This window comes from Macrosteles quadrilineatus, unplaced genomic scaffold (assembly GCF_028750875.1).
Source record: "Macrosteles quadrilineatus isolate MER2022 unplaced genomic scaffold, UCM_ALF_1.0 Scaffold_1__1_contigs__length_201487025, whole genome shotgun sequence".
Classification (NCBI taxonomy): Eukaryota; Metazoa; Arthropoda; class Insecta; order Hemiptera; family Cicadellidae; genus Macrosteles; species Macrosteles quadrilineatus.
In genome coordinates, this window is record NW_026542594.1 from 124,229,172 (window position 1) to 124,252,127 (window position 22,956).

Sequence of the window (22,956 nt, forward strand, 5' to 3'; positions counted from 1 at the left end):
CTGGGGGTACTCTGGGAAGTATATCCTGAGTTTTCAACCGCTAGCACCCTGTGCTAACTTTAGGAGGGGCCAAAAACATCAAACTTTTTGGTATTTTTAGTTTTTAGCGAATTTCCCTATAGGGAAGTAGCTATTACCGTAGGTGGCATGGTAAGACCTAGGCCCGGGACCGATTTACTTTTTCATTTTGATGTCCCCAGAGGCCAAAAACACCATTCGTTCAAATTTTTATATATGTATATATATATATATATATATATGTGTCCGTGAACGCGATAACTTGAGTAATTTTTGTCCGATTTTGATGAAATTTGGTTTAAAGGTGTAAAGCAGGATAAACTTGAATGAGTTCGCGAACCAGCATGATCGGACTATGGGAACGGGGGTTTATGGGGGGTTTTACGGGGTAAAAATTGGTTTTTCTCACTTTTGACCCTCTAAACACAAAATTTCCCAATTTCTCTTTAGACCTTTTTAAAGAGCTTAAAAAAACAAATTATTTAGTATATCAAAGTATTTTTGTTCGGTTATTGGTAACGGATAAAATTAAAAAAGTTGTAAATTTAAAATTCCTATGTTATTCTTATGGAGAATATTGTAAAATGTACAGTTTATGGATATATTTTGATCAAACTTGGCAAATTAATTTATTTTACACTAAGCTATTAATATTTGACTAAAAAACTCACTTTATTAGTTTTCTTGTAGCAGCAAACCTAGGTACTCGTTAAACCTTATGTTATTTAAATATATTTAATGAAAATCAATTCAGACAAATGGAAATTCGCTTAGTCTGCAGGTTCGCTGCGGCGAGGGTATTTTATTTATATGTTGTAAATTAAGCATATTTTGTGTACCATTGTGTTACAAAGTTGTAAAGCATAAAATTTGCTAAATTTTGGTTGGTAAAACAATTTTGTAGACTCAATATTAACTGGGATACGGCCGAACAAAGTTTGTTTTCTTTATTTATGTAAGCAAATTGATGAAAACGGAAAGTTTCGGCCCTATAACTATTTATTACTATGGGGTGGCGAAATTGTACCCCCCTGGAATTGTACAGGTCAGTGACGTCACATTTTCTCGACCAAAACGGTGTGTACGGGCTGGAATTGTACCCCCCTCATAAAACTTTGATATGGTTACGCACAAGTGGTTTGATTAAATCCACTGGCATCTAAAAAACTGTACGGATCGGAATTGAACCCCCCTGGAATTGTACCCCCTCAGTTAGAACTCGCGTTTATTTGGCCAGTGTACGGGGTGGAATTGTACGGTGACCGCAGAAGAAGATGTACGGCCCAGAATTGTACCTTGTACCAGATACCTACAACAACATTTTACAACAGGTATTTTGTCCACCTTTGCCAGTAATAGCTGTTCATAATTTGTTACCGAATGAACAATAATGCATATTATGTTTGAATAAACAAAAATGAAATACATTAACTTCTTTTCACGGTCATATTAAATTATGTTGAAAAGAGTGACGTGAACAAATAACAATTCCATTCTTATAGCATAGTTATTGTATGCAAACTAGTTTAGCTTAGTTATTAGGCCTATGTGAGCCATGTGCTGTAATCAAAAGGTAAGAAAACCAAAAGGTTAAAGAAAATGAATAAAATATGCAAATGGCCCGAGGCGAAGTAAAGTGGCGAAGCTAGATTTTTGGATAATCTCTTCACAATTATAGTTTCTTAGTACAATCACTATTTTCTGTACAGGATTGAAAATCCAACATGTGTCACTGTAGAAGGCATTCGCTACTACAGTAATTCATTTTCATAATACCAATTAAGTTTATCGAGTGGGTGGAGGTACAATTCCAGCCCGTACACAAGCCAAGCTAGCTGTCCAAGAGGGGGGTACAATTCCGGGCCGTACATCTCCTGCTCTTTTTAATATCTAATATAATTATCTGGTTCACTGATCACTTGCTTACATTAAATATATTAGATTTCGTTCAAATGATAGTGTACGGGGTGGAATTGTACCTTTGGTTGTGGTGGTTTGTGTACATCAAATAAATTACGACCAAATCAGTAATAGAAAAGTATTTTAATAAAAGAGTTAAATTTTGTGTACAATCCTGTAGAAAAACAAAAACCAGACTAAATCATAATGCGTTGCTATGACAACGTGTCATCAGCTGACGCTACACCAGTCCCCCACGGAGAAAAGGAATCTATACATCATTCTGTAAAGTTACCCGTGGTCGGATTTGTCTTCCAGAACGAGTTGTATAAGACTTGGTGGTAGTTTTCAGGTTTCCTCTGCTTGTCCAGTCAGCACCAAACGTTTCGTGGGCTCAGGAATAGGATTTTCATCTACAACAATATAGGCTGGCTTGACCCTGTCCAAAGATACCTTAGTTTCTTGGCCTCTTACAATGATGGTAATTGTCTTTTCGTCACGGCATATGACCTTGTAAGGACCAGAGTATGGAGCCTGTAAAGATTTTCTTAAGCTGTCTTGTCGGAGGAATACAAAGTCACAAGTGCTTAGGTTCTTGAACACAAACGACCCTGGTTTAATGTGGCGTGATGCGGGTGTAGGTCTTAGTCGATTCATATGCTTACGCAGCCCTGATACCAATCCTTGTGGCTTGTTGCTCTTGTGGGAAGGTACTACGAAAAACTCTCCCGGAAGACGCAGTGGTTCTCCATACACCAGTTCAGCCGATGAAGCAGAGATGTCCTCCTTGAAAGCAGATCTTATTCCGAGAAGGACAAAGGGCAGAACTGGCTGATAAGATCTTGGAAGTGGCTGACATTCCTTCAACACCTGGTATTTGTGAAGTCTCTTCAGGTAACGCTTCTTTATTAAATGCAATAGAATCCCTCTCTAAACAAGCTCAAGCATTATCAGAAACCAGAGTACGAGATACACAGGTGAGACCTAGGGGTCGTTCCCAGTCTCGTGGTAGATCAGGAAACGAGCCTAATCCCTCTAAGGCTCTTATTAGACGAGGCAGCCAAGTTGCACAACCAGCCGGGCAGCCAGTCGCCTGTCTGGCTGCCTAGCGTAGCAACCAGTAGAGCAACCAGTAGAGCAGCCACAGGGCAGCCACAAAATTACCAACTAGGTCAGTCTCTTGTTGACAATGGAACAGTTCTGTTGGGAAGAGACGCTGTCAGAATGGGAGATGAATATTTACTTCTTCTGCTACCCATGAAAAAGAGAAGATGAAGGAAGAGGAGAATGCATATACATCCTATTCTTTCATCAAGAACAGAAAAAGGATTATATTACACCAATTACACAATTATATTACAAGAATACTGAGGAAAATAACACACAATGATGTGACCGGCAGAGATGAACGCACTTCCACGAGTGATTATCTACTACTGATGTGTGTGGCAGCGGGCGACTGGCTGCCCAGTGTAATAAGATCCGTAAGCTACATAGGAGCGCGACCAGACCGAGCAGCCAGTGGTTGCCTGTGCGGTCGCCGGGCTCGGCAACCAGCCGGCAGCCAAACAGTGGCTGCGCAACTGGCTGCCCTCGTGTAATAAGCTCCATATGAACCAATGCCCAGTGACTGGCTGGCCGACTGGCTGCCCGGCTGGCTGCGCAACTTGGCTGCCTCGTCTAATAAGGGCCTAAGAACTGGTGCTGGTACCATAGAAAATTCAAAAACAATGCTACCAAATGTCTTTCTCCATGCTCTTTTCAGGGAAACCTCAGCAACAATCCTTAGAGGCCGCAACGGATTGTTCAAATGCTGGCGGCCGTCTCATTGTGATGGACAGAAATTCACGAACTAGGTTCCTTATCGACACCGGGTCTGATGTCCGTATTTGTCGCCTTGAGGAGGGTTTGTTATGATGTCTTCGTCTTCAGCAGCAATTCCTGTGTCCAATTGCGAGACCACGTAGTGAAACTTGGTGTCGTCGTTGGTAATTCCAGATATAAGAAATTGCGAGTCAACTTGACAGAACCACAGACTTGGTCTTTCAGGCCAAAAAGGCGGAAGTTTGACGGCTACTCTGTTGACCGACATGTTTTGAGGAGTGCTGGGTTGTCCAATCCGTTGACGCAGTTCTTCATTCGCAGTTCTAAGTTCGGCGAGTTGAGTCTGCAGGTCTTCTAATGACATTTTTGAAGGAGGAAACACAAAAGATTTAAACTCTTCAAAGAAAATAAGCCTTTAGATAACGGTTGTAGTCGGAGTCACCATTTTGGTTGTGGTTGTTTGTGTACATCAAATAAATTACGACCAAATAAGTAATAGAAAAGTATTTTAATAAAAGAGTTAAATTTTGTATACAATCCTGTAGAAAAACAAAAACCAGACTAAATCATAGTGCGTTGCTATGACAACGTGTCATCAGCTGACGCTACATACCCCCTCTAGGCGTGACGTCAAAATGACGTCAACAATCGCGGGGGGTACAATTCCGGCGACCCATTACTATCTTTGCTATGTAGTTATTTTAAAAACCCATTTATTTTTTTTTTTTTCTCGTATCTACGCCAGTGGCATTTTTGTAATGAAGTAATTTCAAACACTTTTAAGGGAAAGCGGTCCAAACCCAAAGTTTTGTGGATGTGCCGGGGATTGAACCCGTCCGCACCGAAGTCCGAGATGCTAACCACTAGGCTAGCAACACAACCAATATTAATATTAACATGTTGGAATACCTATTAACCCCTTCATGCACTCAACACTTTCGGTGGAAACTTGATGAAAATTGGTCCAGAAGTTTTCATTGAATCGCTGCAAATATACAGACACATTGTATATATTTAAATAAATGGTATCAGCATTCTGACACATACTTTCTCCTATAAGTTTGTCATCAACCTTTATCATGTGTAAGCGGTGAGAGTAAATAAACGGAAATGGGATTTGTACAATTTTGTCCAGAATTTAAAGGACTATAACATACTAAATTTTTATAAAAATCGTTCTGGCCATTTTTGGGAAAATCCGATTTTTCCGTTATTTTATGGGGTTTAATGGGAAAATAACATAATTTACAATACATTTTGAACCGTAATTTTTACAGGAATGGAATTTGTACCATTTTGTTCAGAATATAGAGGACTATAACATACAAAATTTTTATCAAAATCGTTCGGGCCATTTTTGGGAAAATCCTATTTTTCCGTTATTTTATGGGGTTTTATGGGAAAATCCCCATTAAAGGAAAATTTCCAAAAAATTTAAAAAAAACTATCAAAATTGTAAGGACCATAACATACTATGTTAATTCAAAATTTTTTTCTAAAATCCTATTTTTTGTTATTTTAAGGGGTATTACAATAACTTTTGAACTGTAATTTTTACATTGAATGAAAAATTAATCTGTACAGAAATGGGATTTGTACCATTTTGTTCAAAATTTAAAAGGCTGCAACATACTAAATTTTTATCAAAATCATTCGGGCCATTTTCGAGAAAATCCTACTTTTCCGGTTTTTTATGGGTTTTAATGAGAAAATCCCCATTAAAAATCAAAATTTCAAAAAAATTAAAAATGCCTGGAGATACCATGAATTAGAACCTACATACCGTACCAAATTTCGTCGAAATCGGACCACCGGTGTAGTCCCTAGCTCTGTACACATCCAGACACACAGACACACACACACGCACACACACACAGACATCACTTCAAAAACCACTTATTTGGGTCCAGAGGGGCCCAAAACGAATATATCCACTCAAAACTCAAACTCAAAATTTTTGACGAAAACAATACTTTCTCCATATACTATGGTATAGAAAGTTAAAATGAGTTTTTCTTTTCCGAGTTCTATTGGCTCTTCTACCCGACCGATTTTTATGATTAAAGTCTCAAATTGAAGGTATGCACGCACATATTTGCCATCAAACATCGGCATATATACATCTATAATCCCACTCGGCTTATATGATTGAGGTCTCTAATTGAAGGCATGCACACAAAGATTTCACATCAAGCATCGGCTTATATTTACCTACTGTATTACTCGACCAAAAAACATAATTTGATTCAAATCGAATTCATACTTCAATTTAAGATGTATTTCACCAGTTATATTTATATAATCCTATATATTTTGGCCTAAGACCTTTCAGTGATACGCCGGCTTTCATTTAAGCTATTAGTTATTCAAATCGGACGAGTCCCAAGCAAACGCAAAGTGAACAAAGCTGTATTATTCAATAAAAAATCATAAATTTGATTATTTCTTGGATATTATATTTTTTTAAAGCTGCGGAGCAGTATGGGTCCTCTAGTATTATGTAAAAACAATTCGGACAAAAGAAATTCCAAAATGTAAATACAAAAATTGATTTATTTTAACAATCAATATACTTTATCTATATAATAGATGTGGAAAAGCTAAAATTGATATGGTTTACATTCAATATAGTATTAACTACATTTGAATGATTTAAAACACTAGATTTAATTTAAACTTCTGGACCAATTTCGATCAAGTTTCCGCTGAAAATGTTAGGTGAGTGCATGAAGGGCGATGGGGGGGGGCGTGGGGGAGGGGGGTGGTTAATAGGTATTCCAAGATGAATAACTACATGGCAAAGAAAGTAATAAATAGTATAGGGCCGAAAACTTTCCGTTTTCAACAATTTGCTTACATAAAAAAAAGAAATCAAACTTTGTTCGGCCGTATCCCAGTTAATATTGAGTCTACATAATTGTTTTACCAACCTAAATTTAGCAAATTTTATGCTCTACAACTTTGTATTGTACAATGGTATGTACACAAAATATGCTTAATTTACAACATATAAACAAAAAACCTAAAAAATACCAAACTTTTTGAAGTTTTTGGCCCCTCCTAAAGTTAGCACAGGGTGCTAGTAGAGGTTGAAAACTCAGGATATACATCCCAGAGTACCCTTAGACAACATGTAAAAATTCCATCAAGTTCGGAATACTTTCCAGCTACCCCCACTATTTTTCATTATATCAACTGGACTATTATAAAAAATGATTTTTTATAATAAACGGGGAAATTTAATTTTCACGAAAAAAATATGTGTTGAGTAAGAAGCTGAGAAGCGGAAGTTTAATAGTCATCATAAAACTATTATTTGCATGCATTTGGAAAACTACTACCCATAAAAACTTGACAAATGATTATTTTCATGTTGATATATTAACGGTAATTGTATCATTACCCTAGTAATAATTTATTATGAAAATCAATAAACATTTGATAACCTTTTTAGGTTTTATGTGCTCCAAGCCAACTAACGCAATGTTATTTCACAACAACCCAGGAACCGACTTTTTATGTCAATTCTCGATTTTAGTTTTTTCCCCAAAAACTTGTGAAACCGACAACCAACAGTAACAACCGACCGATATTAAGAATTTGGTTGCCGTGTTCTTTTGAGTGTAGATAGATTTGTAGTTCTTTTTTTATATCCATTTTATCACCCTTTTTCTCATAATTTAGAATTTTGACACATTCTTCTAATTTGCCATAATTGTGATTGTTTTCTATTATATATTCTGCGTACATCGCTAGACCATCACATTGTTTGTACATTTTAGAATCATGTTGAAAATAATTTTGATTAGTTACGTCTAGCGATGGGCTCACCACTTTCTGGCCTATTAGCTGACATATATTTGAATGACTTAGAAGAAAATCAAATCATAAACAAAAATAACCCTCATAAGAAAAACATAATTTATTAGCACAGATATGTAGATGACATATTATGTCTATTCAAAGGAAATGAAAAATCATGCACTGACTTTTTATCCTATTTAAACACAATATCCAAGAAAATAAAATTCACAATGGAAATACAAAAAGATGAAATCAATTTTCTCGACTTAACAATTGGAAAAAACAATGACAAACATTATTTTAAAATTTATAGAAAAGCCACTCAAACAGATCTTGTTATTCCTGCTGACTCAAATTCACCGTGGCAACATAAAATAGCAAGCTTTAACTCTATGGTACACAGATTGTTACGAGTACCTCTAAATGAAAATGATTACAATTTGGAAAAATGCATTATAAAAGACATAGCTGCAAGAAATGGATACAAAACTAATTTAATAGACAAATTAATTAGGAAAATACAAAATAAGAAAACCCAAAATTCAAACAAAGAAGAGAAGAAGGAGTATATTTGTCTTCCATACAGTTCGGTATTAAACAAACCAATCAGAAAAACATTTCAAGCATCTAAATTCAAAATTAGCTATAGATCTAGAAACAATGCATTCAATTTAATTAATAAACTATCTAACAAGAACCCACATACAATTGACAAATATAACAAATCCGGAATATACAAAATTAAATGTCTAAATTGACATTGGTCAGACTGGAAGAGCATTTTCATGCAGATTCAAAGAACATATCCAAGCCGTAAAATCTAACAATCAAACATCCCAACGTTCAATGTGCGCAGAACATATATTATTAGAAAACAATCACAATTCTGGCAAATTAGAAGAATGTGTCGAAATTCTAAATTATGAGAAATACCCCCGCCGCAGCAAACCTGCCGACTAAGCGAATTTCCATCTGAATGATTTTCAATTAAATCTATTTAAATAACATTAGGTTTAACGAGTACCTAGGTTTGCTGCCACAAGGAAAATAAAACTAATAAAGTGTGTTTTAGTAAAATATTAATAGCTTAGTATAAAATAAATAAATTTGCCAAGTTTGATCAAAATATATCCATAAACAAACAAACTACAACATTTTCAATATTCTCCATAAGAATAACATGGGAATTTTTCATTTACAATTTTTTGAATTTTCTCCGTTACCAATAATCGTACAAAAACACTTTGATATACTAAATTATTTGTTTTTTTAAGCTCTTTAATATGGTCTAGAGATAAATTGGGAAATTTTGTGTTTTAGGGGTCAAAAATGAAAAAAACCAATTTTTACCCCATAAAACCCCCCGTGAATCCCCGTTCCCATGGTCCGATCATGCTGGTTCGCGAACTCATTCAAGTTTATCCCGCCTTACACCTTTAAACCAAATTTCATCAAAATCGGACAAAAATTACTCAAGTTATCAAGTTAATTAGTTAGATGGACACACATATATATATATATATATATATATATATACTGTAGATATATAGATATATAAAAATTTGAACGAATGGTGTTTTTGGCCTCTGGGGACATCAAAATGAAAAAGTAAATCGGTCCCGGGCCTAGGTCTTACCATGAGACCTACGGTAATAGCTACTTCCCTATAGGGAAATTCGCTAAAAGGGTGAAAAATGGATATAAAAGAAGAACTAGAAATCTATCTACACTCAAAAGAACACGGCAACCAAATTCTTAATATAATGCAAAAACAAAAACAAAATCCAATTCATGAAAAAATCATACAAATCAGGGAAGAATCTTATACATTCACATGTTAAAAAAATACACAAACCATTTAATCAAAATTTATTATGCATCCAAAACATATGTTATTAACTATTTATTTATTTGTTTGTTTACATACTTTTATAATACTGTGATCATGGCCTTAGTTCCGAAATACGTATTAGTTTAATAAAAATGAATTTCAGGGTACTCTGGTGTTTATTATTTTACTTATATATATATATAATAAGTATGGTTGTGATTAGGGCTACTACTATATTAATAATTGAAAACATTATAAAAACATTAAGTACCCTTTTAACCCTCCAGGTGTCCAATACAAAACCCCAGAATGTCCAAGCATTTTGTATGATTTTGCGAAGTTTTAGTTTAATTTAAATCAATCATGTAAATAATGTCTGAAGGTTATAATGTTATATATTTCCTAAAAGTAGACAAACAGGCCTATCTGAAAAATATATATTTGATATCCTTACTTCAATTTTCAGGTCTAATGTAAGGGTCCGAATCCGAAAGTTGCAAAAACTTTTTTTTATTTTTTTGGTGACCACTCATGTAAAACCACTTTAGGTACACTAAATCAAAAATCCAAGATATACATTTTGTAGACAATTTCATTAGGAACAAGAAAATATATACTCTTACAGGGATTATTAGACTATTTACAGAGAAAAATTAAAATTCTACCACTATATACACGTCAATACCGCGCTGTAACTGCTGATGATTTCGCGAAGTTTTAGTTAAATGTAAATAAATCATGTAAATAATCTCTGAAGGTTATAAAATTATATATTTTCTTAAAAACAGGCCTATCTAAAAAATATATACTTGATGTCCTTACCTTAAATATCAGCTCTGATGTAAGGGTCCAAATCCAAAAGTTGTAAACAAATTTTGCATTTTCTTGATTGTCACTCTTGTTAAACAACTTTAAATGCACTAAATAAAAAATCCAAGGTAACCATTTTGAAGACAATTTCATTGGGAACAAGAAAATATATACTTTTATAGGGGTATTTGCACTATTTACAGAAAAAAATTAAAATTTACAACTATATACACGACACAACCGCACTGTCTGGGGTTCACTTACTCTGGTTCCGGCACTTTTCGCTTCTTGACAGCTCTTGTATTCCTCCAAAAGTGCTGAAGCTGATGATAACACTCCTTGTGGACACCAACATTGCAGCCAGGGCACCAATAGGTAGCCTTTCTGCCACACACAGCACAAACTCGATTCAAATTATTGGGCACTTTCTCCATTTTGTGTGCGGTGTCACCTGCTGGACCTGGAGTCGGAACTTCTCCTGATTTAGCCAAGGTTTCTACAATATTTACATAAAAGTCCCTTCTGGCTAATGGCTTGTCTGTATTTAATGAATACAAGACATATGAATTAAAAAGAGCGATATCAAGAAAGTTATAAAAGATCCTCTTCCAATATTTTGTTGTCTGTCGGTTACACGATAAGTGATAGATTGATTTGTCGCTGACATCCACCCCTCCCATCCACTGATTGTATTTATGAATAAGGATAGGCTTTACTGCTTCTTGACCTTTTTTGCTCTGGACAAGCTTGTCTTCTGCGTGGCATGCAGAGGTCAAGGCGAAAACTGGTTTTCTTGAAGCGCTCTGCCGGTACGAAACAAGAAGTACCTCTTTGTGCCTAAAGTAAAGAGTTTGTCCAGCTTCTAGGTTACTATTTTTGATTGTTTCTGCAAGGTACTGTGATCTTTTGTTGATAGTTCCAGTGAGGAAGGTGTTCCTTTCATGCAGCTTCAATGCCAGAGGTACTTTGGTATAAAATTGGTCTGTAAAGAGGTGGTGGCCTTTGTCGAGGAGACCACTCTTCTCCATCACCTCCAACACACATTTTTCAACAAAAGGCCCTGGTTTATCTTGGAGGAAATGTGTACCACTGTACATTTCAATATGTAAGACATAACTGGTTGCAGAGTCACATGTTTCAAATTTTTTTATCCCAAACTGTTTGTGCTTCTTCTTCGGTAGGTACTGTATATAGGCGCAACGGTTTTTCATGCCTATAAGGCTCTCATCGAGGCAAACGTTTTGACCAGGGATAAAGTACTTCTTGAATGCCCAATTTAGATGGTCTAGAAGGTATCTTACCTTGAACCAAGGGTCGAATTTGGGATGGCCTCGAGGAAATCCATTGTGGGTGGTCAGCTGTAGGTTGGACAAAATAAGTAAAAACTTATTGCAGCTCATTACTCTAGAAAAAAATGGATGAGTCTGCGATTCTCTAGTGTCCCAATAGCCTTTGACATTTTTTGTCCTCCATAGGCCCATGTTGATAAACAAACCAAAGAACTTTTTGATATCTGCAATAGTGCAATCGGTCCATCTTTTCAGCCTAGAGTGAGGGGACAAGTTGTCACGTTTCTCTTCAAGTTTCTTTTTAGCGGACGCATTGGTACACCTACAGATAATATTCCAAATGGCCTGGGTAAAAAATAGATTAAAGTAATCTATTGGATTACTATTCCTAGGGGGGAGATCTTGAGGGCCAGTGTTCCTCCTTGTAAATTTTGACTCTATTTCCTTTTCTGGCTCTGGAGGATACACACGAATCCAAAGCTTATTTGGAGGACGTTTTTTCTTTTTCTTTGGCCTAGGCCCACTACTGCTAGGTGCCTTACTTGTACTAGGTAAACTTACTAGTTCTTCAGGCTCCCCAGGATCGTCGACAAGTTCCTCCCTATCACTTGTGTCCAAATCATCAAAATTGGGAACGTATTCTTCCCCACTTCCACTTTAGAAGTCCAACCAATCTTCGGAATCAGTTTCCTGAGGGGGTACATCTTTATCAATAGAAAACTCGCGAAAATGGCCATCATATTTAGTTGTCATGAAGCCCTGAAATCCCCTGAACGTGTAGATATGGGTAGTGAGACGATTCTAGCGCTGGTATGGTTTTAAATTGAGCGAAACCGAGCGAATGTACAGTCGCCCGAAATCGGGCGATTGACACTCGGCGGCCAAAAATGATCGCCCAAAATCGTGCGATTGACACTTGGAGGGTTAAATTCATTTTAATTGACAAACGACATGTTTCAACACTTAGGTCATAGTCATGTTTTTATACAAATTCTATAATTGAAAAAATTATTCGAAAGAAAATTAAGAAGAAATTTGAAACACAAAGATCGATTGAAGAAAACAATAGAAAAGAATATATTTGCATACCCCATAGTACAACATTAAACAAAGCAACTAGAAAAACCTTCCAAAATTCTAATTTGAAAATAAGTTTCAGAACTAAAAATAATGCCTTTCAGATAATAAAAAACAAAATTTCTAATGAAGCATATAACAACCAAGTTAAAGATGTAAACAAATCAGGCATTTATCAAATTGTTCAGACTGTAATAAATCCTACATTGGCCAAACAAGTCGTAGCTTTAAAAAAAAGGTTCCAAGAACATATACAAGCGTTAAAATCAGGTAACAAAATGACAATGTAATCAAATTTTGCAGAGCACCTAATCAAAACTTTACATGAATACAAAAATATAAATGAAAATTTAGAAATTCTAGAATATGAAAGAAATAAAACAAAATTAAATGTCAAAGAAGATTTTCATATATACACAAATTACAAAATATTTCCTCAAAATTTACTGAATACCATGAACATGAACCAAACAAATTCGATATTTAAAAAAATCCTACAGTTGCAATAAAACAGAAATATTATATAATATACGCAAAATTAAACAAAGAATAGATCAAGATCCTCTAATTTTAAGTTAGCTTAACATATGACTATATTTGTTCCTTTCATTAATTTGTATAAAAACATGACTATGACCTAAGTGTTGAAACATGTCGTTTGTTAATTAAAATGACTTTAAAAGGGTACTTAAGGTTTTTATAATGTTTTCAATTATAAATAAATATATATATATATATATATATATATATATATAAGAGAATAAGAGAATTAAAAAAAAATGAAACCATTATCTTAAAGTATTAATTTTAACATTTTTCTCGATAACTGGTACCATTCTGGTCCACAGTTCGTCAAGTGTACCGATTGTACTATATTTTGTTCAATAATATCCACTGAATAGTGAATATGCTCTCAAAATCACTCTACTTACTTTCTTTTCAAAATATTTTACTCGTACAACGTTAAATCAATTTTAATGTTATGCCTTCTGTCTGTTGTCAGGTAACAACACCCTTGGTCGGTACCTCAGCAGCTTGGACGCTGTTTACAATGCTGCGTTTGGCAATGAGAGTTGGAAAGATCTCCTGGAGAAGGGAGAAACTAATGAACCTGTTAACAGAATACAACGGTATCTGCTCCAGTCCAACACCACAGTCAACCTCCCTATTGCAGAAGCTATGCTCACTTACAAAGAGAAAAGGTGAGTAGCCCAAATTTTTGGTAGGTTTCCTAAAGCAACAAACTTAACTGTTGTTTGTGTTTTATTACACTTGTTTACATTTATCTGTAACTGATAGTTGTGGATTTATTTTTTAGTCGATTCAAGTGATTTTTTGTATCAAGTGATCAAAACTAAATATTTCTGACCGGGTAAATGTAACTGTTAATTAAATAAAATTCAGGGTGTCTAGTAGTCGGGAATCAGTATTGAATTTCAAAATGGTCTTGAAAAGTCGGGATTTAGTCTTTATTAACCAAGCAACGCATACTTCAGAATTTATCACAAAAATGTTTCTCTCACATAATTATTGTAAACTTTTGTACATATGTAAAACTGATGAGCTTGGCTCAGAATTTTGCTAAGTTTGTCGTATTATGGTACATGGCGAACAAGTGGTGCATATCTAGTTCTAGTTAGTACTGATTTGGTGAAAAATATTTAAAATTCTGTACAAACAAATTTACTTAACATTTTAAACTACTGCACTTGTTTTTATTTATCTACCTTGGATAAAAGGCAACCGAAAAAATGATTCTTAGTACTCATTTTATTAAAGATGTAAAACATAAAAACTAAACAGTAAAATCCGAACGTAAACAATCATTAGAAAATAATTACTAGCTGACTAGCTGGAATAGCAGGATGGCTACCAAACGAAGAAGAACCAAAGAAACTAACAGAATCCTTTTGGTAAAAAGAAGCAAGATGCCTAGCATCCATCTTCACCAAATTTCTGAAATTAGTAATTTTCCTATTGGTCAACGAGTAGAGAACATAAACTTTCGTTCAGTTGATCAACCTAACTACTTGATTATTTTATCCTAAATTTAATTTGACCCGGCAGGCTTGCAACTGACTTTTTGTTTTTAAAAGGTATTACATGTTTATTTTTTGTCATAACGCTATTTTTTTTTTTTTTTTTTTTTTTCGCTGAATGACTGTCTGTTATCTGTTGTTGTTTTGAATACATCGTATACCTTGTCCACTCAGGACCTTATTTACCGTTAATTTTGTTCATAATTCTTAAAGTGTTCGTGAATTAAAATTTATATGTCTAGGTTCAGCTTTAATTTATTGTTTTAACCCAATTTTCTTGTTGTATAGTTCACCTGCTACAATTACCCCCCTATAAATTGGATTAAATTGCCAATTTCCTTTGCAAATTCTTACAATTTCTACAAATCTTTGACAAGAAGGTCAAAACAATTTTTTTTATTGGCTCTTGTCCCTAATCTAAAACCCGCTTAAACTATAAAGACAATTTGAAAATCTGAAAACTAAACATTAATTTACAAAAAACACACTTTAAATTTCTATCTTGTTATTTCAAATGTTCTCTTTGGGAACCCTCTCATTGTTCAACTTGGACACACACTGGCGCAAATTCAAGTGCAGTTTTTTTATCAAACTTCGGGTTGAACAAGGGGTTATTAGTTCATGTAAGGCTCACCGCACTTTGGAGCGAAGCAAAGTGCAGGGTAGGTGTAGGCGAGACGCAGCTAATTCTGTTATACACGTGTTTAAATGGAGCACCGCACATTGAGAGGCTGAGCGCAGACTCCGCGCAGCACAGTTACAGCCTCTGTCAGGCGTCCACGGCATTGTAGTTGGAATACAGTTTTCCTGCACCTCGCTCACGCCTGCGTTGGTTTTCTAGTGTTTTGTGAGTGAAATAATTCAGATGGCTATTTGTTGTTGAGCATTGCATTCCTCTCCCCTAGTGTCACTTGCAATCAAATGATGGATATCGTCAAACTGTTATTTGTTCACACAAAAATATTCTCTAAAAGACCGGTCTGGCAGTTCAGTAGTTAAAACATACTCTCCATGGCTTATTTTTTTTTGTGTAATCACATTTCCAAAAACTTTTTTAAGTTTTTCGGATAGCGAACAGAGTAAAACTAAATTATCAAACTCACAATCAGAATAAGTGAAGGTCCAAAAAAACTTCCTCTACTCGTGACAGTAGGACCAAAGCTAGGAAATCTCTGTCCCGCCTCGCTTCAATGTGTGGTGACACAAAAAAGTTCTCGCTCCCGCCTGCACCTCACCTCGCTCCAATGTGCGGCGGGCCTAAGTATAGTCAGTAGCAGTTATTTTGTGGCAAAGTTCAAACACAGCACTTAAGTAATTTTTAAGTAAATAATGTTCAAGCAATCTGAAATAGTTTTAATTTAGGAGACTATTTTGTAATAGTTACAGGCACTTTTTATCATTGCAGTACACAGGTAACTATTAGTCTACTCTTGTCTTAACTTTAACAAAGTTCAGAGTCACTTACCTTATTATCTTTGAAGCCGATCCCAAAAGGGCTTCGCTTTGCTCCGCTCAATAAATGTCTCAGCAAACCTAAGGACTATAACAGTAATAACAGTAAGACTATAACAGTATAAATAATATTGGGGTTATCGACTATAGATGTTTCATATTGAGTAATAGCAGGATCTCAGGTCTTCCATGATTTTAACACTCTAACTCCAGCACCTCAACACATCACAACAGCTGTTCCAAACTGCTGCAGCACCCAGCAGCTTACACTATAGTAAAGCCGGGTTTGCACGATGCCAGTAGGCAAGCCAATTGTCGTCACGTGGTTGCGGAATTGTCGTAGGCCAGGCACGTTGAACGAGAACCTGTTCAGCGCACACACACACAAACACTTGCCCAGGCATTTTACCTGGAACCAGGGTACTACTGCCAAAAGACAAGACAGTGCTATTGCCTCTACACTGTTTACACGGCGCCAATTGTCACGACAACTGGGTTTTCGAGGGGTGGGGGCCTCACTGGGCCCAGCTCATTGTCCTCAGTCTACTCCCAGAGACAACTGAATTTCGGGGCAATTGGCGGGCCAGTAATTTCAAGTCAGTCAGTTGTCTCCTGACAATTGTCTCGCCAACTGGCATCATGTAAACCCGGCTTAACAATGCTTCCATTTGAAATTTATTGAAACAACTAGCTGTGTACCCGTTCTACGCACGGGGATCTTATAATATTCAGTTGAAACCTTCTTATATAACGAACAGCAGTTGGTTTGCATATTTTAAGATATGCTGGCCAAACTATTATACATAGCTTCATTTTATGTTGTTTTTTGTTGTTCCGGATCGGTATGACAATCAATAAAAGGTTAAATTACCTCTGTGTCTGCCGGTCGATCCTATAACGGTAGGCTTACTTTTATTTTTACTATCTGATCTCGTTTGCATGGCTCAATCACGTCCTGGTTGAAGTTCGTTCGCTACGCTCACTCACCTGTATGTTGGAGCTCGTTCGCTGCGCTCACTTTCCTTCAGGTTAGCTCGTTCGCTACGCTCACTTGCCTTCAGGTTAGCTCGTTCGCTACGCTCACTCGCCTCCAGGTTGCAAATTAGCTGTTGTCATAAATGTAAAAGAAATAATAGTGCTAGTGCTGCACCCTGTTGGTAATCCTTGTAACTTTAATGCTATTGAACATCACAGAACAGAACCAACTTGTTTAATTGAAACAGCTGTTAAGATTCAATAATTTCATTTCTCATAAGGTTAACATGGGCTTCCAGAAATTCCACGTCAAAAATCGACAAAAACTTGATTTTCAAGGGTTTACTGTTAAATATCTAACTGTCTCATATTCGATGAAATACGTCTAAAACCATCTCATATATGTATAGTATTTGGAAAATAAGTTTCAGGCGGGACAGTGCTATAGTTATTGAGGAGTAGTTGTAATAAAGTGCGTATTTTAGCGTTACCAAGAGAATGACAGATAGACAGACAGACAGACAGACAGACAGACAGACAGAAATTGAGATAAGGTTTGATTCGGTTTCTCTGACCTATGAAATGTAAAAATAACCAAAAAGTTCATTATTCTAAGCAATGTACAGACAAAACTCTAATTTTATTTATATAGATTAGCAAACACATCACACACTATGTGATTGTATTTTTTGTATTATTTTGTAGATTGTATTTCTGATTTGTTGAAATTTATTGGGGGAGCGAGCTGGCGTAGTGGTTAGAGCGCAGGACTTCAGTCCCTGAGGTCCCGGGTTCGATCCCCGCCAAGTCACCAATGGATTTGATCTAAAGCCGGGTTTACACGATGCCAGTTGGCGAGACAATTGTCAGGAGACAACTGACTGGCTTGGAATTACTGGCTTCGTGTAAACACTTCAGGCCAATTGGCCCGCCAACTGTCCCGAAATTCAGTTGTCTCCGGGGACTGAGGACAATGAGCTGGGCCCAGTGAGGCCCCCACCCCTCGAAAACCCAGTTGTCGTGACAATTGGCGCCGTGTAAACGGTGTAGAGGCCAATAGCACTGTCTTGTCTTTTGGCAGTAGTACCCTGGTTCACTGTAAAATGTCTGGGCAAGTGTTGGCCACGTGTGAACAGGTTCTCGTTCAACTTGCCTGGCCTACGACAATTCCAAAACCACGTGATGCCAATTGGCAAAGACAATTGTCTTGCCAACTGGCATCGTGTAAACCCGGCTTAAGTGATAATGCCCCAACCCCTAGGTCTAGCCTGAAGTAATGTGAAAAACAATCCCGGGCTCGTGCCTAGCGTCCTAGGATAAAAAAATTCGAAATTTATTGCCCTGCAACTTGTTTAGCTTCTAAAATGTCCGTTAAATTTTAAATTACTTATCATTCTCATAGAAACAGTTTTTTTCAAGTTGAATGAAATCCAAAAACTCTGTTACTGTTCTGCAATGTTGCAGGAAATCTTTATCTTTGGAGGAACTCAGCCCTAGAAAAAATAGAATCTTCCATAACCCAACTGAGGCTTTACACCGACTGTTGGCAACTAATAGGCTTCGGTGTGTAGAAGTAAGAATGATGTGCTCTAATCTTCTATAAGCCTTTAAATGGACTTGGGCTTTTTTTCCTTTTTTCTCTTTATTATTTTTGTGTGTCTTTCTCCTATTAACTTATAATATTAACTATTCTCTTAACCCAATTATATGAAATTGATTTTATCGTGATGTAATAACAATAGTAGCTTGCAAATCATCAAAATGGCTTGTCATGCCAAAACTATATCTCAAATAATGAAATAAACTATATTTTTCATTGAAGTGAAGCTCTTAGGGATTGACTTCAATACAAATTTTGTTACAGCACCACATCAAAAACGGCTGAACATATTTTAACTAAACTTACCAAGGATATTTTGACAACCAAAGGGAAGGTTTGCGAGTAAACCAATTTCAATTTGATAATGATTATGCAATTTATAATCAACTTATATTATTTTTTTTATTTTTAGTAGATGTAAATAAAGAATCAAAGCATATTTTTAACTACAATCCATCAAGCTCACCAAGTTGGCCATTCCATGGTGTCAAATTTTTCATCTAGTTCAAATTTAAGCTTGAATAGTGACCCAACTATACATACATTTCCAGCTTACATTCCATAGCCCGCAAAGCAACCCTCAAAGGCCCACTCTTGTTATGTTTTTTCCCTTATAAGTTGGGATATCTCGATTCCCTATACCACCGATACTTGGATATTGGTATTGGTATCGAGAATCGATTGACAAGGAAAAAGTCAATGCCAATAACAATACCCTGATTCGTCAGCGAAGATAGCATAATCAAGAAAGTTACTGCTTTTGCCGTGATCAAGGATAACAACAATTAAGTTTCCATGACTGCGGGAGACAATGATGTCTACACCACCGCGGTATATGATCAGAATTTTGCCGCAATTGTGGAGGATGAAGATAATGTCAACATGGCCGTGTGAGATGTTCATGATTTTTCCGTGATCGGGGAAGACGTTTGCGGTGATGATTCCGTTATCTATAACCGTGGTTTGTATATTCAGGATTTTACCATGACTGCAGGAGACAATGATGTCTACACAACCAGGGGTGACAATCAGATTTTAACACAATCGCAGAAAAATTTGTCTACCCTTCTGCTGTGAGTTCTAAGGGGAGTGGGAGGGGGGGTTGCTAAGGGAGTGCCTCAGGGCTCTGTCCTGGGACCAATCCTTTTCCTTCTTTTTATTAACAACCTCTCTTCCTGCTTAACTTCCTCAAAGCTATCAATCACTGTTAGTTTCTAGCTTCGATTTTCTATATCTGGAACAAATTAGTTTTTTGGAGGCAAAAGCTAGAATTCAATGGATTGGCCACAGTTTATTGAAAATCACCACAGGCAAAACACAGCTCATTAACTTCTGTTTATCAAATTGATCAAACAATTGGTTTATTCTCCTTCTGGACGAACCTGAGGTTCACCCTACATCGAATGTTAATTTCCTTGGATTGACCTTAGACGAGAAATTTAGTTTTCATGGCTATGTCAAATACATTTTTAAAAACTCAGTTCTGGTATTTTCGTTTTACGTAACCTCGGGAACAATAAGAATCTGGAGATACTGCTGACGACATACAAACTCTATGGGGCTTATTTATCCCCACTTAGCATATGCGGGGATGTGAGTGCCAGCAGACTAAAATGTTTGAGCTCCAAAAATGGCTGCGAGAACTATTTTCTCTCTAAAAAAGCACAAATCTTGCCTTGAATATTTTTTTCAATTCAAGAATTTTGACATTCCCATCTATTAACATTCTTGAATCTGTAACATTAGTGAAACAGGAATTTTCTCAATTTGAGTGTTCTGTAAAAAACCAATAGACATTTCACAATTCATACACATTAAAAATTCCTAAACATTAAACAACTTTTTCAAGAAACACTTTCTGTACAATGGTATAACACTTTTGATTCACTTCCACTTTCCCTTAAACTTGAACCAAACCTGTTAAAATAAAATAATAAAAAATGCAATCTTTGTTGATAAAGTTAACCTGGTTACAGCGTCCAAGAACTTGCAATTAAAATCAGCTTCAAAAAATAGTGATGTAAATCTATACTTATAAAATTCAAATACCACTCACTCACTGATCACTATATCTATTTTCTATATCTATCTATATCTATATTTGGGGGTTGAACAAGTGTTTTACTGCATAACAGATTTGTAATAGTTAAATGAATTAAAAAATCAAGAAGTGCAGGCCCTACTCAGGTTGAACATTTAACGTTTTAATTTTCGTGAGCTATGCCACAACAGGTTTTCTAGTATCCATATATAAAATCATACGTTAAGCCGTTTTTTGTTAACACTACTCCTCCCTTATTTGAGGACCAATTTCAACGTTAGAGGTGTCAAAAGATTCTTCTCAATTTGTAGTTTTGCAATAACGTTTTAGAATTTCAAAATTATTACCCTCAAGGGCGCAAGGCGCTCTCAAAGGTTGACTTTTCCCCATAAGAATTACACAGAACAAATTTAAAAACAGCTGTTTAAAAAAAAGAAACTTAGTTGCTTTTTTGGGATCAAATATTGATGTTTGTAATTTTTGAAGACTTTTTTCCTTTGAACTGTCTCCATCATGTTGTGTGTATTTTTCATATGTTATTATTTTTCTGTTTACTTTTTTATTAGATTGTGATTGTTTTTTATTGCTCATTAATTTACTCATTGTTAACATGTTTTCTCATTTCTTTATAATAATTTAAATATTTTTTTCCTTTCCCAATCCACATTTGGTCCTTCGGGCCGGATGTAAACCTGGTAACTATATTCATTACTCGTTAACATTATCCCATTTATAATCTAAAATGTTCTACTCAGTTCCCTTACAGTCCACTACTATTTCGTTGTTTTTGAAGTTTACCTGATTATACTCTTTTTGGACTCAGATCATGACACCCTCACCCCCCTCAGATCATAAACTCTTTACTTACTTATAATACTATTATTTTTGGTGTAAATCAAAACAAGCTCAAGTTAAATTGATTATTAACTTTTTGTGCACTTAATAGCATATACATGCCTCCTTCTAGTTAAAGACTATATTGAAAGAAACTTATTATCTATATCTTTGATGCACAATTCATCTTTTTGACTTCATACTGAGATTTTGTGTGTGCTCAAGACCTTTTTATATTGTGTGTCCTGCTGGTAAATTTTGATACTTGGAGAAATCAGGCACAAGCAATATTAATAATACCCCAGCCGCAGCAAATCTGCAGACTAAGCGAATTTCCATTTGCCTTATTGGATTTACACAAAAATATCTCATTGAAAAAATCACATTTTTATTCCCTATTTAAATAGCATTAGTTTAACGAGTACTTAGGTTTGCTGTGACATGGAGGGTAAAAGGTATTTTTAGTCAAATGTAAACAGTTTAGTATGAAACTAGAGCTGGCCCCGTGGTCGAAAACTCGACCAAAAGTATACATTGTGCAAACTTCTCTATTTTCACCCGACGCTGTAATTAAAACATGTGATTGAAATTTCTTCCATTTTGTTTCGATTTTCTGTTTATATTTTTTTTTAGTTTTGTCACCAACGTTGCAACCAATATAAGGCCTATGTAATTTTTTTTAAATAAATTTTTTGTGCTGTTTTGATTGGGATTCTGCACATCTACAGACAACTAACTTTCTAACAGTATGCGTAGATTTTCCCTGAGATGCACAGGAGCTGAGAAAGAAGGTTTTCAATAATCATGCTTACCTATTAATATACAGGGTGTCCATAAAAAACGTTTCAGAACTTTGGGAAATGAATCCCCATACTAAAAGGAAGAAAAAAGTTTATGGGAAGGTATGTCCGAAAATGCATATTAACCCAGATATCCGCCATTTTGTTTTTTATACAAAAATATTTTTATCTGTGAAATTTTTTATTTGACGATTATGAAATTTGGTATACATGTTAACATACACAAGACCTATAATAGAAAAAATAATAAAGTTGTTCCGATTGTAAATTTCAAAATGGCGGCCGTTTTAATTTTTCTAACTTAAATAACTCAAAAACGGCTAATTCTACAAAAAATGCCAAGAATACTTTTTTTAGCATTTTTAATTTCCTATCAAACGATACCAAGATCAAAAAGATCGGACAAATGATAACTAAAATATAACGTTTTTTGTGTAAAAATAAGGCAAAAATTAAGGGTTCCCCGACTAACTTTGCCTTATTTTTACACAAAAAACGTTATATTTCAGTTATCATTTGTCCGATCTTTTTGATCTTGGTATCGTTTGATAGGGAATTAAAAATGCTAAAAAAAAGTATTCTTGGCATTTTTTCGTAGAATTAGCCGTTTTTGAGTTATTTAAGTTAGAAAAATTAAAACGGCCGCCATTTTGAAATTTACAA

The 22,956-nt window shown here is 35.5% G+C and overlaps 1 protein-coding gene across 1 annotated transcript in view; it reads left to right on the forward strand.

Moving 5' to 3' along the window:
* LOC128984351 (phosphofurin acidic cluster sorting protein 2) overlaps positions 1 to 22,956 on the forward strand; it is a 266,594-nt gene that overhangs the window by 185,501 nt on the left and 58,137 nt on the right. The window contains exons 15-16 of the mRNA XM_054403662.1: positions 13,556 to 13,754; positions 18,483 to 18,581. Coding sequence (XP_054259637.1) covers positions 13,556 to 13,754; positions 18,483 to 18,581 — 298 coding nt within the window. The remainder of the gene's footprint in view (positions 1 to 13,555; positions 13,755 to 18,482; positions 18,582 to 22,956) is intronic.